We start from the raw sequence: 15,470 nt of genomic DNA, 5'->3' as shown, positions 1-15,470 counted from the left end.
GACCCACCTCCGCAAGGAGAAGTTGGAGGTAGTCAGGAGAAAATGGAAGGGTAACGTCGTAGGAGCTACATACTCGGCATATGCAAGAGGGGTGATCACATGGGTGGCACCGCATGTGCCGTTTCAGCTGCTCAGATCAACGATAGATCCGGAAGGTAGAATGGTGGTGGTGGTGGTGGGACTCCTGGAGAACAGGGAAGTGAACATTATACATTTGTACGCCCCTAACCATGACACAGCGGCATATTATAGGTCCCTATATAGGAATATTTGCCCCCTGTTAGGTGGCGCAATAGTGTGGGGAGGGGACTTTAATTGCACCCTGAACCCCATGATGGACAGGTCAGATGCCAAGTCAGATAAGCCGGCGCCGGCAGCTAAAGCACTGAGGACACTGTTGACAGACCTCGGTCTAGAGGACGTGTGGAGACGACTGCACCCAACGGACAGGCAGTACTCGCATTACGCAGCGCCACATGACCTGCACACGAGGCTGGACTATGTGTTTGCTGCCGCCGAGATAGTGGGAGAGATGGTGGGCGCAAAAAATAAGGCCAGGGTACTTTCCGACCAATCGCCTTTGGTCGTAGAGTGGCAACATCAACCCCCCAGGGCGCGAATCCCGACACGGAGGCTTAGAGCTGAGGCCCTACAGGATGCAGGATTTCGAGAGGACCGGAGGGAGGCCATCGAAGAATATTTTGATATCAACAAGGGCAGTGTACGATCCACGGGAACAGTATGGGAGGCATTTAAGGTGGTGGTGAGTGGGGTAGCCATATCAAAATCTAAAGGGCTCCAAGGGGGTATAGAACAGGAACTGCAGGAAGCAGAAAGAGAGATGAAAAGCCTGATACAGAGTAGGTGGACCACCCGAGAGGACAGCACCAAGATAAGGGATTTACAGATGACCTGTAGTGAACTCTGGGACAGATTATGCAAGCTAAGTTATAAGAAATATACAGAGAGGCAACATGCGGGGAGGATAAACCGGGCAGACTATTGGCCTGGTTATACAAAAATGAGACCCCCCGCCCGGTGATCAGAGAAGTCAGGGATGCAGAAGGCCGAATTTGCAATACCCAGGAGGGAGTAATCGAGGAGTTCCTCAGTATTATAAACGACTATATGAGGACGCAGGAGAGGACATGGGTCAGGAGATACTGGAAACAATAGAGGACATAGGGTTGCCCACCTTGGATGACTTAGAACGTGCAGACCTAGATGCCCCCATCACCTCGGACGAACTGGAGGCGGTGATCCAACACCTGCCCACATGTAAAGCGCCCGGGTCGGATGGGTTGCCCAGTGAGTTTTATAAAACATATAAGCAGGAGCTGCTCCAGCCGCTGCTGGCCGTGTTCAATGAAGCCTATGAGCGAGGGGAACTGCCGGAGTCCCTTCGTGAGGCAGTGATCATCCCGCTCCTGAAACCAGGCAAGCTGGAAGTGGAGTGTGGGTCTTATAGGCCCTTGTCTATTCTTAATCAGGATAGTAAAATACTCACAGCAGTGCTGGCCAACAGAGTAATAGGCAAGCTGATACACCCGGATCAAACAGGCTATGTCCCCGGTAGAAATATCACAGACAACCATAGGAGGCTGCATCACATCATTGATCAAGCCGAGGAAGACCCGGGCGAGTTGGCCATCGTGTCGCTGGAGGCGGTGAAAGCCTTTGATTCTTGTCAGGTGGCCATGGTTGATGGCGACCCTGAAAGGACACGGGATGGGACCGGGATACATTAGATGGGCCCAGATGCTGTATAGCTCCCAGATTGCGAGAGTCAAAACAGGAACTATAATCTCAGATAAATGGCAACTCAGCAGGGGGACGAGATAGTATCAGGTAATATTATCCCCATATATATGGTTGCCGTAAATAATATCGCCGGGAAAAGGTTGCAGCAATATTATATGGGTGACCATATATATGGGGACAGGGGCAAAAACGAAACAAATGTGGGGGTTGCGGGGGTGTCCCCCGCATGTTCCGTGCAATAATGTCGCCACAAAAAACGGCAATTTTTCGCCGATATTTTTGCATGCCGAGATTTTTGTGGCAACATTATTACATGGAACCGACCAGACATGGTTGCCCCTCGTCGCCCAGGTTGTATATCCTGGCATTAGAGCCGCTGGCAATTTGCCTGAGGCAACAATACGGGGAGGTGGGGATTCGTACGACGTGAGGCTCACACCTGATATATCACTGTATGCAGATGATATGCTCCTCTACTTGCGTTTCCCGGAAGAGAATTTGCAATATGTGCTGGAGGTGATGGATCGCTACGCCACCCTCTCGGGCATATCAGTGAACCCCGGGAAGTCCAGAGTGTTCCCCCTGGGGAGGTATAAAAGTGTCCCACTGGAAGAGCTGCCCACCCTGCAGATACCATGGCAGACCGAGATGTTCAGATATCTGGGCGTACATATTTACCATAAGATAGAGAGTGAGCACAAACATAACACGGAGAAAGCAATTGAAGGAATTAAAAATAGCATGGTGTTCTGGTCTAGATTACCCCTTGTTATAATGGGGAAGCAGCGCTGATCAAAATGGTGGTTTTGCCCAGATTTTTGCATTTTTTTGTGAATGTTCAATATCTGATCCCCAGACGCTTTTTTGTGAGACTTCATGGCCTGTGTAGGGGCTTCCTGTGGCACAACTCCAGGAATAGGGTGGCCCTGTAGAAACTACAGAATACGTGTGATAAGGGGGGCATAAACCTGCCGAATTTTGAGTTGTATTACTTGGCGGGACAGTTGTTGTATGTGGCTAGTTGGTTGTCTGCAGAGGACTCGGCAGAAGCTAGGCTCCTGCAGGGTGATTCAGCACCATATTTCCTTAGAGTGACGGTGTAGCTGCGAAAAACTAAAATGGCGGGGATGGGGAGACTAACGGTGATGGGCTGGGAAGTCTGGCGCAGAGCATGGAGAACTGTGGGCGACCCAGACCCGCTCTCTCAGCAGGTCCCGCTGGTGGTGTTGTGCGGGGAAGACCCCCAACTGTTCAAAGGGGTCCGCAGATACTGGGAACCAGTGGGCCTTGTTAGGCAGAAACCTGTGCAGTTCCCTTAGAGAATACTGCAAAAGATTTAGGACTACAGGTGGTTGGCAGTAAACCCAATTGGTAGCAGTCTGTACCACCCAGATTTACCTGGTAGCTGGGGCTGAGCAGTCAGACTTCTCTCAAGATGAGTTAGGCAGTATATAGAGTATACACAATAGGTACAGAGACACAGTAGCACAAGCAAACACTGACCAGAGCTTTGGTGTAAAAGTATATAATTATTTAAAGACACACTTGTAAATTACACTAGCACAAAGAGGTAAGTAAATTCAACACACAGTCACTATTATATATATACAACCCTAATTACTTATTAGCCAAGTCTTACTGAGAAACACCACTTATTTTCAGACAGAGGTGAGTGCTTAACATAAGATGGCACTCTAATAAGTTATTAAAAAGGGAGGGAAAAAGGCAGAGTTATGAAAGCACACAAATTTCAATACTTTTCAAAGAACCACAGTGAGGCAGGTTAGGCAAAGTCTACTGAGGAGCATGGAAGTTCAAATGCCAGACCCACTCAGAGAGAGCAAGCGAAATGTGTCCAGGATCACACAGTGGGGTTATGCCCAAAGAGTCTATGTAGAAAATTCACAAAAGATTGAGATCAAGTCAGGAAAAGTTAGTTAACAGGTCCCAGGCTAGCCCAGGTTAGAAAGTCGAGGATTTACTGCCACCCCGAACGATCTGTCGCAAGGGAAACCAGGCGGGATACAGTACCTGAAAGTGGGAAGAACGCTCCAGCGGGGGCAGTTGTTCCTGGCAGCGGGTGCAAGTCGGTGTTTCATCCAGAGGAAGAGGGGGTCTCGACGTGGAGGAAAGTTGGAGGTCGTTGCGCTGCCAGGGAAGAAACCAGCCGCGGAGTTTCCCGGTTACAAGGTATCACCTTTTTCTTCGCGGTAGTGGTAATTTGTGGTATTCCAGTTGCCGGGGTGCTTGGCACAGGTAAGGCGGCCACGAGATGGTCCAGGAAGGCGAAAAGACGGGCAAACTGGTTATCCCCACCAGTCAAAGGAAGAAGACTCTCCGGACTGGAGATCGCCTCTGTCGTCGGGAAAAGTGGTGAGACGGTTCCGCAGGGCTTCACCGGTGGTGTCGTCGTTGCAGGTCGGCTCCTCCCTCCTCGGATTCTTTAGGTCCTGTGGTGACTTCTGAAGTTCCAGTCCCCAAAGCCCTGCTTTTATGCAGAAAACCCCCATTCATTGAGCCTAGCTGTCACTCAAACATGCTAAGTGGTGGGCCAGTCACACAAGAGTGCGACTTGAGTTGCCGAGGCAACTCAGTCCAGGGTGCCTAAACCCCCTCCCACACCCCCTGTGGTACCCAGACAGAGTGGCACCACTTTTGGAGGCTTCTGTGGAGAAGCCTGCCAAAAAGTGGAACAAAGGGCTCGACTTGGGTTGGAGTCACAGAAGCGAACACAAACGCCATTTTGGAACCAAGTTTCGGCAAAAATTACCAACCGGTGAATTAATATTAATTTAATAAACTGGTGGTATGTTCGAGGCTATTTTAAAAAGTGGTAGCCTCGAACAATGGGAAAATCCCATAGCAATATATTCGCAGTCGAATCTAAAAAGTAGTATCCACTGCCACCAGCCAAAACTCGGTCGGGGGGACTGGACAGTGCCCCCTCGAACAACAGACCCCGGGGCAATCGAATTGCCCCGACCAGTACGTCCACAATAGGATGGTTTGTACTGGTTCTGTTCACAATTTGAGACTAGTAAAGCGAATGGTGACTTTACATGCCCTGGGAGACAGTAGTCAGTCCCAGGGTATGGAGTCTATGTTTGGGGGTCGCTACGACACCCCTGGGTTATGGCACGGAGGGTGCTGTGTAATCCACATACCAAAAACACATGAAGCCCTATGGGGTAAAGGACCCCATAGCCCATAAAACACATACAAAGTCAAAGGAACACCTCAAATAATGTCTAAGAGTGGGAGGAAAAGAGTCTCACTCTTAGCAGGAGAAAAAAATAAACCCCAAAAATCCAGCAAAGCTGCTGGGGGACTCACTAGGTTTGGGAAATTAGCCTTTACAGAGAATTCTCCCTAACAGGCCTAGCCACACTAGGAGACATATGGCAGGAGGGGGGGGGGCAATGGAATTCCAGAGGCTGCAGGAGGAGACAGGGGTGCATAGGGGCCAATACATTACTTATACCAGGCTCATGAAACGGGTGAAGGAGAGGTGGTCTGAGACGGTACTAGCGGAAGAACCTGATGCCACCCTGGAAATGATGTATGATGTCTCGGAGGGTGGGCACGAAATATCTCGGATATATGAACTCCTGAGGGCGAAGGCTGGGAAGGAGCTGCTCCAACTGAGGCTTGACTGGGAGGAGGAGGTGGGTGAACCCATGATAGAGGGATAGAGTCCAACGGTACAATAAGAAGGTGTCCCGTAACGCGAGACTCCAGCAGATCCAGCTGTATGTCACCCACAGAGCTCATCTGACCCCCGGCAGAATAGCCAGGTTTGGAGGCTCGGCTGTACAGAAATGCCCCAGGTGCGGGGAGGTGGAGGCGGGGCTGTTACACATGTTCTGGGCTTGCCCAGAGGTGCAGAGATTTTGGGAAGAAAAGACGAGAATGGCCAATGGGGGAGTGGTGTTTGACGTGAGGTCTGCCTGTGCATGCATGCTTGGGGAGTTTTCCCAGGCCACGTAATTCAAAACATATCAGCAAGATGAAAGACCTGGCCTATATCCTGGCCAAACGCAGAGTAGCAATGTGCTGGAAAGCGGCCCATAGGCCTAGGGTGGAGAGTTGGTGGGCAGACCTCTTGAAATGGGCAGAAGCAGTCACTGGGGGGGGGGGGAGTGGGCCCCTTGATAGCCTGGAGGCAACTGGTGGCCTCAATGGCACACCCCCACCAGGTCAATCACGAAACGGAAGACTCGGATGAGTTGACAAACATCGAAATACCTGAAATTGATCATGCAGATGGCACGGATAAGACGGCTTGTGTTTGTGGGGAGGGAGGGAGGAGGACAGAGGATAGCACTGAATAATGTGATGCCTGAAACGGTTTATGAACGTCCTAAATGGTTGTAATGTTTGGTTTGTTGTTTGTTAAGATAATAAAAATTGTTTTAAAAAAAATAATCCAGTCACGGTCCTACTAGGCCTCGTCACATTCAGACGTGCAAGTGCATGGAGCGTTGTTAGTGTAAGTTTAATTCCCACACTGAACATTCAGCGTTCGGGTAGTGTCAAGCCTTCAACGCTGCATCTGCTGTTACAGAGTACAAGCAGGTCCTTGCAGCACAGGAGTAATTGTTTGTTGAGACATTAAGAAAGGTTGTAAGATTGTCGAAGCATTCACGGTCTTCGACAAATCTTTTTCTTTGAAGGGAAAGCTCCCCCCATATGTAGCATGAATTTGGATCAGCTCAGAAGAATCGTCTAGCTCTGTCAATTGGGGAGATGTGTCTTCAGAGAACTCTGTAAGGACTTCCAATGGGTAGGGCTATCAGGCTTAGGCTGCCTTACTGAACCACGGATTTGGTGATGGACTGGCCTTTCAGAGCAGGCCTGGGGCACGGCATACATTGTCCCTTGCCATGTGATGAAGACTACAGTGGGGTGACTCTGGCATCCTCTCCATACCTATTTTTAGTTGGTACTTTGTAGTAAGAGGAACACTCCACAGTAAAACAAGGACACACTCGCGAGTAAGCCATGATTCCCTCATGCATGTTCACCCAGTCTAATGTCTAGCCACTGCAAACATACTTTAAACTAATACACTGGTGGTGAGGATGTGGTCTCAAAGCTATTGTTGAACAGGACACCTTGTCAGTGGTATGAGTGATACATGTTCCCTTTTTAAGTATGGCAAAAAGGTTGGGTTTTAAAGGGTAAGCAGGCAGTTGCCTGGCAAAGAGGTAATTGGGCTGTAATGCTCATATTTTATTGGGTATATTTTGAACAATTCAGCAGGAGGTCCTGGCCAAAGGTTAAGTTCTGCAGCATTCAAATCTAGAGCTCCTTGCCTGCTGCGGCAAACCTTGGGTTAAGGATGGCACATAAAGCTTAAACAGCATTTGGTGGGCATCATGAATTACAGATGTGAGAAAAGACCAATGGACAACTGCATTTCAGCAGTACCATTCCCAAAAAATGTTCTCCTAACCAAGACCAAGAATTAAAAAAAAGGCCCACGAAGAAAGGCACCTGATTAGTATTTCACGTATAGCAGTGTGACCTAGGTTCTATGAAAAATGTACTGTAATAAATGATCATATACAGTGGAACGGACTATGGGAAGGGAATAGTTTACCTGTAACTCCATTTCTCCAGCATTGGTATCTTTCATGGATTCACATGCTTAGAATATTCCCCGTCGTCAGACTGAGACCCCTGGGTACACATATATAGCCCTTTCCTATAGGAAAACTTCCGACACTTTTGTGTCCTATCTACGTCCTTTTAGGACCCGCCTACGCATGCTCCGTAGGCCGTCCCAGTATAAGAGGCCCGCCCCCGCGGCTCCCCTTCAGATTTCGGCCCCTCCAAAGTAGGAAGGGTTAAACTTATCAATCAAATACATTGCATTCCGGGGAGGTTTGGCGGGCGCATGTGAATCCATGAAAGATACCAATGCTGGAGAAATGGAGTTACAGGTAAGAAACTATTCCCTTCTCCAGCATTGGATCTTTCATGGATTCACATGCTTAGAATAGATTGTATAGCAGTAACACTTGAGACGGCGGTGAGAATGTAATGTAATATACCCTCACCATACTACTCAATACATATGTACAGCAGGAATAAGTTTACTCATATAACCTTTCCCACAGAAAGTATACTGTCATCAAAAGGTAGAAAACACACTCTCCACAGCGTGGAGCTTACCTTACTGAAACAGATGGCGCAGGACAGCTCTTCCCATCTGCACCTCATCCGCATGCTGCCTGGCAAGGCAGTAGTGGCGGGTAAACGTGTGGGGCACTGACCATGCCGCAGCTTGGCATATGTCTGTCAGCGGAATTCCAGCCCATAACGCTGTTGAGGAGGACATCAACCTTGCAGAATGGGCTCTAGGATGTCCTTGAAGTGGCCTTCCGGCCTTAGAGTGACAAAAAGCAATCGTCGACGAGACCCATCTAGCCAATCCCTGTTTCGAGATTGCTTTTCCTCTCGTCGACGGACCATATGCGACAAACAGTTGCCGAGTAGCCCTGATGTCTTGTGTGCGATGTAGGTAGAATTTCAGAGCCCTCTTAACGTCCAGGATATGAAGAGTTTTTTCTGCTGCCGATGATGGAGTGGCGAAGAAAATAGGCAGAACCACGGATGAGTGTTTGTGATATACCGTCGGAACCTTAGGGACGAACGTAGGGTTAGTTGCCAGGACTACCTTGTCCTTAAAGAATCTTAGGTAGGGCGGGTCCACGACCAGCGCTTGTAGTTCCGAGATACGTCTGGCTGATGTGATAGCTATCAAGAATGCCAACTTCCACGAAATGAATTTTATGTCGGACGTGGCCATAGGCTCGAAAGGCGGTTTCATCAAGCCTGCCAACACTGTGTTGAGGCTCCACGTCGGGGGAAAACGTTTCACCGGGGGAAAAGCTCGAAATAAACCCCGCATGAAGTGTTTTACCAGTCTGTCACTGAATAGAGGAGACGAGTGCCTCTACCTTGTGAACCTCGAGATGGCTGCCAGGTGTACCTTTATCGTTGAGGGGGACACTCCCTTTTTCGCCAAGAGGAGCAGGTAAGGTAGAACTTGTTCCGGCGTCACCAACAATGGTTGTATGCCCCGCTGTCTTCTACACCATTCACAGAATCTCTGCCACTTATAGGAGTAAGATTTGTTAGTGGAAGGGGCTCTAGCCGCCTGTAGAATTTTTTGGCAATCCTCTGAAATGTCTAAAGCACCGAATTCCGAGAAGTCAGGAGCCAGACGTAAGGTTGAGACTGTCCGGGTCGTGATGCCACACCGTGCCTCTGTCCCGGGATAGAAGGTACAGGACTTTCGGAAACGCTATGGGATGTACCAGCGATAGATGGAGGAGGTCTGAGAACCACGGTTGCCTCGGCCAGTATGGTGTCACTAGAATCACCTGGCAATTGTATCTGCGTATCCACTGTATTGTTTTCCGTATGAGGGGAAACGGGGGAAAAGCATAGAGGAACATGTCCGTCCATGGGAAGGAGAACGCCTCCCCCACCGAACCCTCTTGGAGCCATCTGCTTGCAAATTGCTCGCATTCCTTGTTGTCTTTGGTCGCGAAGGCGTCCAGAGGGGGGTGACCCCATTTCTCGAACACTTTCCTCAAGTGACCCGTGTCCATTTCCCACTCGTGTATCTGGGCCATGCTTCTGCTGAGGGAGTCGGCTTGGCAGTTCCTCACTCCTGGAAGGTGATGAGCCACGAGGGAAATTTCGTGCTTCGATGCCCAATGCCATGTTTTCTCGGCTTCTATGGAAAGAGTCCTTGATCGTGTCCCTCCTTGTTTCCTCAGATAAAACATGGCTGTTGTATTGTCGGTCAGTATTCGCACTCGCAAACTCTTGATGTGTGGTAGGAACGCCTTCAAAGCCCATCATACCGCTCTGAGTTCGAGTACGTTTATGTGTAGGAGTGACTCCGTTGGAGACCAGCGGCCTTGCGTTTGGAGAGCACCCATGTGCGCTCCCCATCCGTTAGGGACGCATCTGTAACTATGGTGCTCTGGAACTCCAGCTCCTGTAGGGGCACACCTTTGTTCAGATTTTGGGAACTCTGCCACCACTGAAGGGTCCGAAGTAGCTTGTCGTCGTCGACGGTTATCCTGTCCGACCACGATCCCTGAGCCTGTGTCCATCGGTCTGCGAGGGATTCTTGGACTGGCCTCATGAATAGTCAACAGTTTCTCACCAGATGGATGCAGGATGCCTTGGCTCCTAGGACCGAAACATACTTTCTCACTGAGATCCTGGTGTTTCGCCGTAGCCGGCCCGCTTGTTGAATGAGTCTTGAGGTCCTGTCGAGAGAAGGTTTCACCAGCCCTAACTGAGTCTCGAACTGTGCCCCCAAGAATACCAGCGTTCTCGATGGCCGCAGAGAGGATTTCTCGAAGTTTATGGCGAATCCTAGCCGTTGTAGAAGCTGCATGGTGGCTTGCAGACTTGTGTTGGTCGACACTGGGGAGGATCCCCTTACCAGCCAGTCGTCGAGGTATGGGTATACATGGTGGCTTTGCTTCCTTAGCCAGGCAGCCACTGGAGCCAGGCATTTTGTGAACGTTCTGGGGGAGGTTTTGAGCCCGAAAGGAAGAACCGTGAATTGGTAGTGAGTTCGCCCTATTACAAAACGTAGGAATTTCCTGTGTTTCCGACACATTGGAATATGGAAATACGCGTCCTGTAAATCCAGGGACGCCAGGAAATCTCCCTTTTGAACTGCGCGGATCACTTCCTGCAGAGTGAGCATCTTGAATTTCAGGCTCTTTAAGGACTTGTTGAGATCGCGTAAGTCTAGAATGGGACGCCATTTGCCGTTCGGCTTTTTTACGACGAAGTATCTTGAGTAGACTCCTTGACCTCTCTGTGATGTTGGAACTAATTCTATCACTCCCTTCGCTAACATGAGTGTAACCTCTTGTTGCAGTGCCTTCATATGGGACTGAGCGGTGAACGCAGGTGGAATTTGCGGAGGGCTGTGTTTGAATTGAAGAGAGTGTCCGTTTCTTATAGTGTCTAACACCCATTGGTCCGTCGTTATCCTTTCCCATTCGTCGACATATGCTGAAACTCTTCCCCCCAGAACGGGTTGTGGTATGTCACTGCTGATCTTTAGTTTGCTTGTCTCTCGACGACGATGGGTATGATGGCCGTTTTCTGGAAGACTGGAAGTTTCGTCGACGGTTAGCCGATTGTGAGGCACGTCGGTATCCCTGGGAGGGGTAAGCCGATCTGGCAAAGGATCTGTCTCCAGAAGAGAATCTTGAATTACCTGAAGCCCCTCTAAAGGGACGAAAAGACTTGTAACTTCTGCCACTGTGGAGGGCACCCAATGAACGTGCCGTGTCCGAATCTTCTTTCATTCCTTTTAGGGCCTCGTCCACCTTCTCACCGAAAAGGAGGTCTCCCTCAAAGGGCATATCTAAGACCTTGTATTGCACTTCTGGCCTGAAGTAGGTACACTTAAGCCATGACTGTCGACGCAATACCACCCCATTGTTGACTTGCTTGAAGCCTGACTCAGCGAGATCCACCGCGATGTTTATTGCGTGATTTGAGGCTTCCTCACCCTCTCGGACCAGTAGCATCGCCGCCTTCCTCTGTTCTTCTGGAAGATGATCAAGCAGGGGAGCTAGTCTGTGCCACATCTCCCTATCGTATCTGGCCACTATTGCCAGAGAGTTTGCGGCCTTTACTGTGGTCGCTCCCACGGAGAGCACTTTCTTGCCAAAGGCATCTTGGCGTCTCGCTTCATTCTCAGGAGGAGTCGGGCACTTGTGCTGTGCCTTTGCCTTCCTTGCTGCTGCCGCCGACACCACCGAGTCTGGTGTTGGTTGAGAAGATAAACACTTGGGGGTAGACTCTGGAGCCTTAAACTTTTTTTCTAGGCGTCCTTTCACTGCTGGTTCTGAGAATGGGTGTCTCATTGTCTGCAACCCCTCTTTCCATACATGGTCAAGTATCGGTATCGAGAACACCGACCTCCTTTTCTTGCCCATGTGGTTGAACAAAAAACAGTCCTTTTTCTGTTCTTCCTGGGACAGACCAAATTCTTTGCATGCCTTCTCCATCATAGAATGGAATGACGCAATGTCGTCCGGAGGGGACGGGTGAGCTGGGCTTCTGGGGTTTTCCAACTCCGCCTCTGACTCCCAGGTAGGATCCCTGGAGGGGGATAAAGAGACATCCGACATGGCTCCCCTGTCAGACTCCGAATCTGGCAGCTCACCTTCCTCCTGTGCCAGTGTTGAGATTGGCGTGCGTGGGTGCGTCGGTTGACGGGACGGGCCCGGCTCGTCGACGGGTGACTGTGGCAGGCTTGCCTGGGGTAGTCGCTGGTCCAACGACCGTAACAAGGACTGAAGCGAGGACAGAATATCCAACGACAAAACCGATTGAGGATTGAGGAGAGGGGCAGATACTGGTGTAACGGATGCCCTCGTCGACGACTTGTCAGCCGCTCGTAGCCCTAGGTCTGTTGGGCCAGCAACTCTCTCGCTCTCGTCCTCCGAGGACAGCAACATAGCTTGTTCTTGTAGCAAAGCCTCCGGGGGGGTCGGGTCAAAGACTTCAGTCCTCCAGTCCTCCTGTAGGACCCCCGTCGACAAGGCTCTCGTCGACGCCATTGTCGACGGGACGGTGGATGCCCCTTGCGCCAGTGGCGGGAAGGCGGCCGATGACTGGATCGCCGTCGACGACGTAGGCTTCGCAGGTGGTTTTGGCGGTCCCGCCTTCTCCACACTGTGTCCGCTTTTACTCGACTCTCGACTCGTGGTCGATCTGTGATGATCGCCAGAGGAGGATTTCCTTTCCTTCTCATGCTTTTTTGATGAGGATGATTTCTTTGACGAGGAGTCTCTAGTGGAGTGACTTCCAGACGACTCTTTTTCCGACGGTCTAGATTTCTTCGCCGGTGGTTCCGACGAGGCCGCGCGGCGTGATGTTTTCGCCGACTGTGTGGAGCCTACCTCCGAGGGGGGGTATGCCCCCGCACCATCATTCAGCCATGCCACCAGGCGTCGGTTCCGGTCTTTGAGGGTTTTTTGAGAAAAACCCTTGCATATGTCGCAGGTATCCGCCGAATGGTGAGGGTGGAGGCAATATATGCAATCCATATGTCCGTCCCCCTCGTAAACCTTTTTTAAGCCGCACGTCGCGCATGGACGGAACATCGCTTTTCCTGATACAGAGGACATATTGTACTCGAATTCCAATAAGGCAACCTAGTACAAAATAGTAAGACAACACGAGGAGATCCCACTACTTTGGAGACGGTTGAAATCTGAAGGGGAGCCGCGGGGGTTGGTATATATCCCAAATATTTAAACGTCCGATATACATATAGTGTACTCCTAGCACACCTCAATGTGGCAATGTTTTTATGTCCTAACATTGGACGAGATAGAGTCGGGTTGCATTTATATCCTTTTAGTGCACATATTCCCAACAAAGAAACAAAATCGCCCAGAGACCAGTTACTTCTCCATGTGGAATTAGCATACATGAATTGAACATAGAAATCTGGTTTGCAAAGTTCTTGATCTATGGATGGTACTGCATATTATACACTAATCTGTATCGGTCTTTACAATCTGAGATGGAAGTGAAGTGCATGATATTGCCTGAAATGCTAGGTTTGGGGAAGAAACTCAAACCTTCAAAATGATGAAGAGTTTGAGCAGCTGCATTCTGATTCAGCATTTTGAAACACTAGCATAGTTAAGCAAGGTGAAACCATCCCAGATGTCAAATGTCGGGCATACACTTTGGGTCCCCTGAACAAAGATCAAGAGTCTTTCCCCTGCATAAACAACAAAAAATCACAGAGGCACAACTACTCAGGAGTAAACTGTGTGGAGAGAGACCCGATCAAACAGAAATTATACTGTTTGATCCAAAAAGTAAAAGGTCAAAGGAAAGACAAAATCCACCACCACTGATTCTAGGTGAACAATTACAGTATGCCAAAAAAGTAAAGAATCTAGGCTGCTGGTGGCAGGAGAATCTAGGGAGTGAGTCAGGTGGGAGCAAAGGTAAAAACAGTCTACTTCGCATCGCGCTCACTACGGAGTATATTACCCTACATTCCAATGGAAGATAGGGCGGCTGTGGTGGGGGCAATGACCAATCCCCATTTGGATTACTGCAACAGTTTGTTAGCATGAATCCCAAAAAAACAAATGGACCGACTGCAGAGAGCACAGAATGCAGCAATCAGAGTAATTGGGAACCTTAGGAAACGGGATCATGTTTCATCAACGCGGAGATCCATACACTGGTTGAGGGTGGAGGATAGAGTTAAATTCAAGACGGCATGTCTGGTTTTCAAATGTTTGAAGGGGCTAGCACCCGTGTATTTGGCTGATAAGATTATATCATATCATCCCAAAAGGAACCTACGCTCAGAGGATAAATGCCTCATCGGTAGTCCACAAACTAAGTTCGTATCTAGAGGAGACAGAAGCTTCGGAGCCTCTGGCCCCAGAGTTTGGAATAAACTCCCATTGGAAATTCGAATGTGTGAAATCCTTGACATATTTAGGAAGAAACTGAAAACGTTCCTATTTAAATAAAGGAGGAAATTGACTGATTTAGAACTGCAATGCCAATACGTTCTTCGGGCTGTTCAATGCTAACTTTAGTTGTCACCTGCGTCCGAATATGGTTCATTCCGTCTGGTGCGCGTTAAAAATTCATCAAAATCAAATCAAAAATGCACAATGAACTTTCAAAGACCGTCACATGAAAAATGCATTTTCTTTCTTTGCATACCAGAAACTAATTCCCACATAAGCAGAAGTATTTGCTATCTTCAATTAAAGTGGGGGTGTACAAGACCTGAATTTAAAATCCTTTTGACCAAGAGAAATACAATGTCTACAAATAAGGCCCTCTCCTTCAAGGTCTCTTTCCCTTCTCTTAACAAATCATGATATTCAAGCTTCTCACTATCTCAAAACTGAAGCAGAGGAAAACACGTACCTAAAGTGTTCCCGCTGGGCTCATCTGGATCGGGAGTATTACTCCGCATGCTGTGCATGCTGTGCATGTCTCCTCTTCGACGCTGCCTGTGTCGTCTTCGATACTGAAATTCAGCATATTCCTGCATAAACCAAAGGTTATAAAGACTGGCAGCATGCAAGAATGTTTTCTAAAATAACTATTTACAATGAAACATGGTGCACTGCATGCACATTGACAAAATATTATAGTTTCTAAAAGAAATAAACACCAATTCTGCAAAAGAGCCACATTGCTATAGAATTATCAAATCTGAGAATTTACCAGCTGCCCATAGAATCAGCAGTGGTAAATTAACAAATATTAATTCAGGGCCATTTGTTTCAGCTGAAAGGTGGCTTTCTTGCTTAAGCAAGAAGATAGTAAAAACATGAGGCATCTACCACTTCCTTGTTTATACAATATGACAAATCTTTATTTACAGAATATATGTTGTCATCGCGAAAGTCCATATTCCATTGACTACATTTTTCTGGGATAAATCACTTACCTTTAAAAATGGATCGCATAGCATACCTCTCGCCCCACCTCCTGCTGCCTCTCCATCTCCTCCTCCTTCTCTCCGGCTACATGTGACGAGGTTTCTAGACAAGTCTGATCTATGAAAGCGTCATCCTAAGAGGTGCTATCCTGCTCCTCCAGAATCATCAAAGAACACATTGACACCCTTGCTCCAGCCTTGGCCGACTTTTGCA

The 15,470-nt window shown here is 48.8% G+C and overlaps 1 protein-coding gene across 4 annotated transcripts in view; it reads right to left on the bottom strand.

Moving 5' to 3' along the window:
• The window catches only part of ANKIB1 (ankyrin repeat and IBR domain containing 1), a 2,153,692-nt gene that overhangs the window by 159,018 nt on the left and 1,979,204 nt on the right, over positions 1-15,470 (bottom strand). For 2 of the 4 annotated variants that reach the window (XM_069648430.1, XM_069648431.1), the window contains exon 18: positions 14,737-14,857. The exons of 1 other annotated variant lie outside the window; for it this stretch is intronic. In XM_069648430.1, coding sequence (XP_069504531.1) covers positions 14,737-14,857 — 121 coding nt within the window. The remainder of the gene's footprint in view (positions 1-14,736; positions 14,858-15,470) is intronic. One more of the 4 variants, XM_069648432.1, reaches the window with a different exon arrangement.

Source organism: Ambystoma mexicanum, chromosome 2q (assembly GCF_040938575.1).
Source record: "Ambystoma mexicanum isolate Mex_15411 chromosome 2q, UKY_AmexF1_1, whole genome shotgun sequence".
NCBI lineage: Eukaryota > Metazoa > Chordata > Amphibia > Caudata > Ambystomatidae > Ambystoma > Ambystoma mexicanum.
Note: the sequence above shows the minus strand (reverse complement) of the source record. Positions and strands in the feature narration are given on the sequence as shown.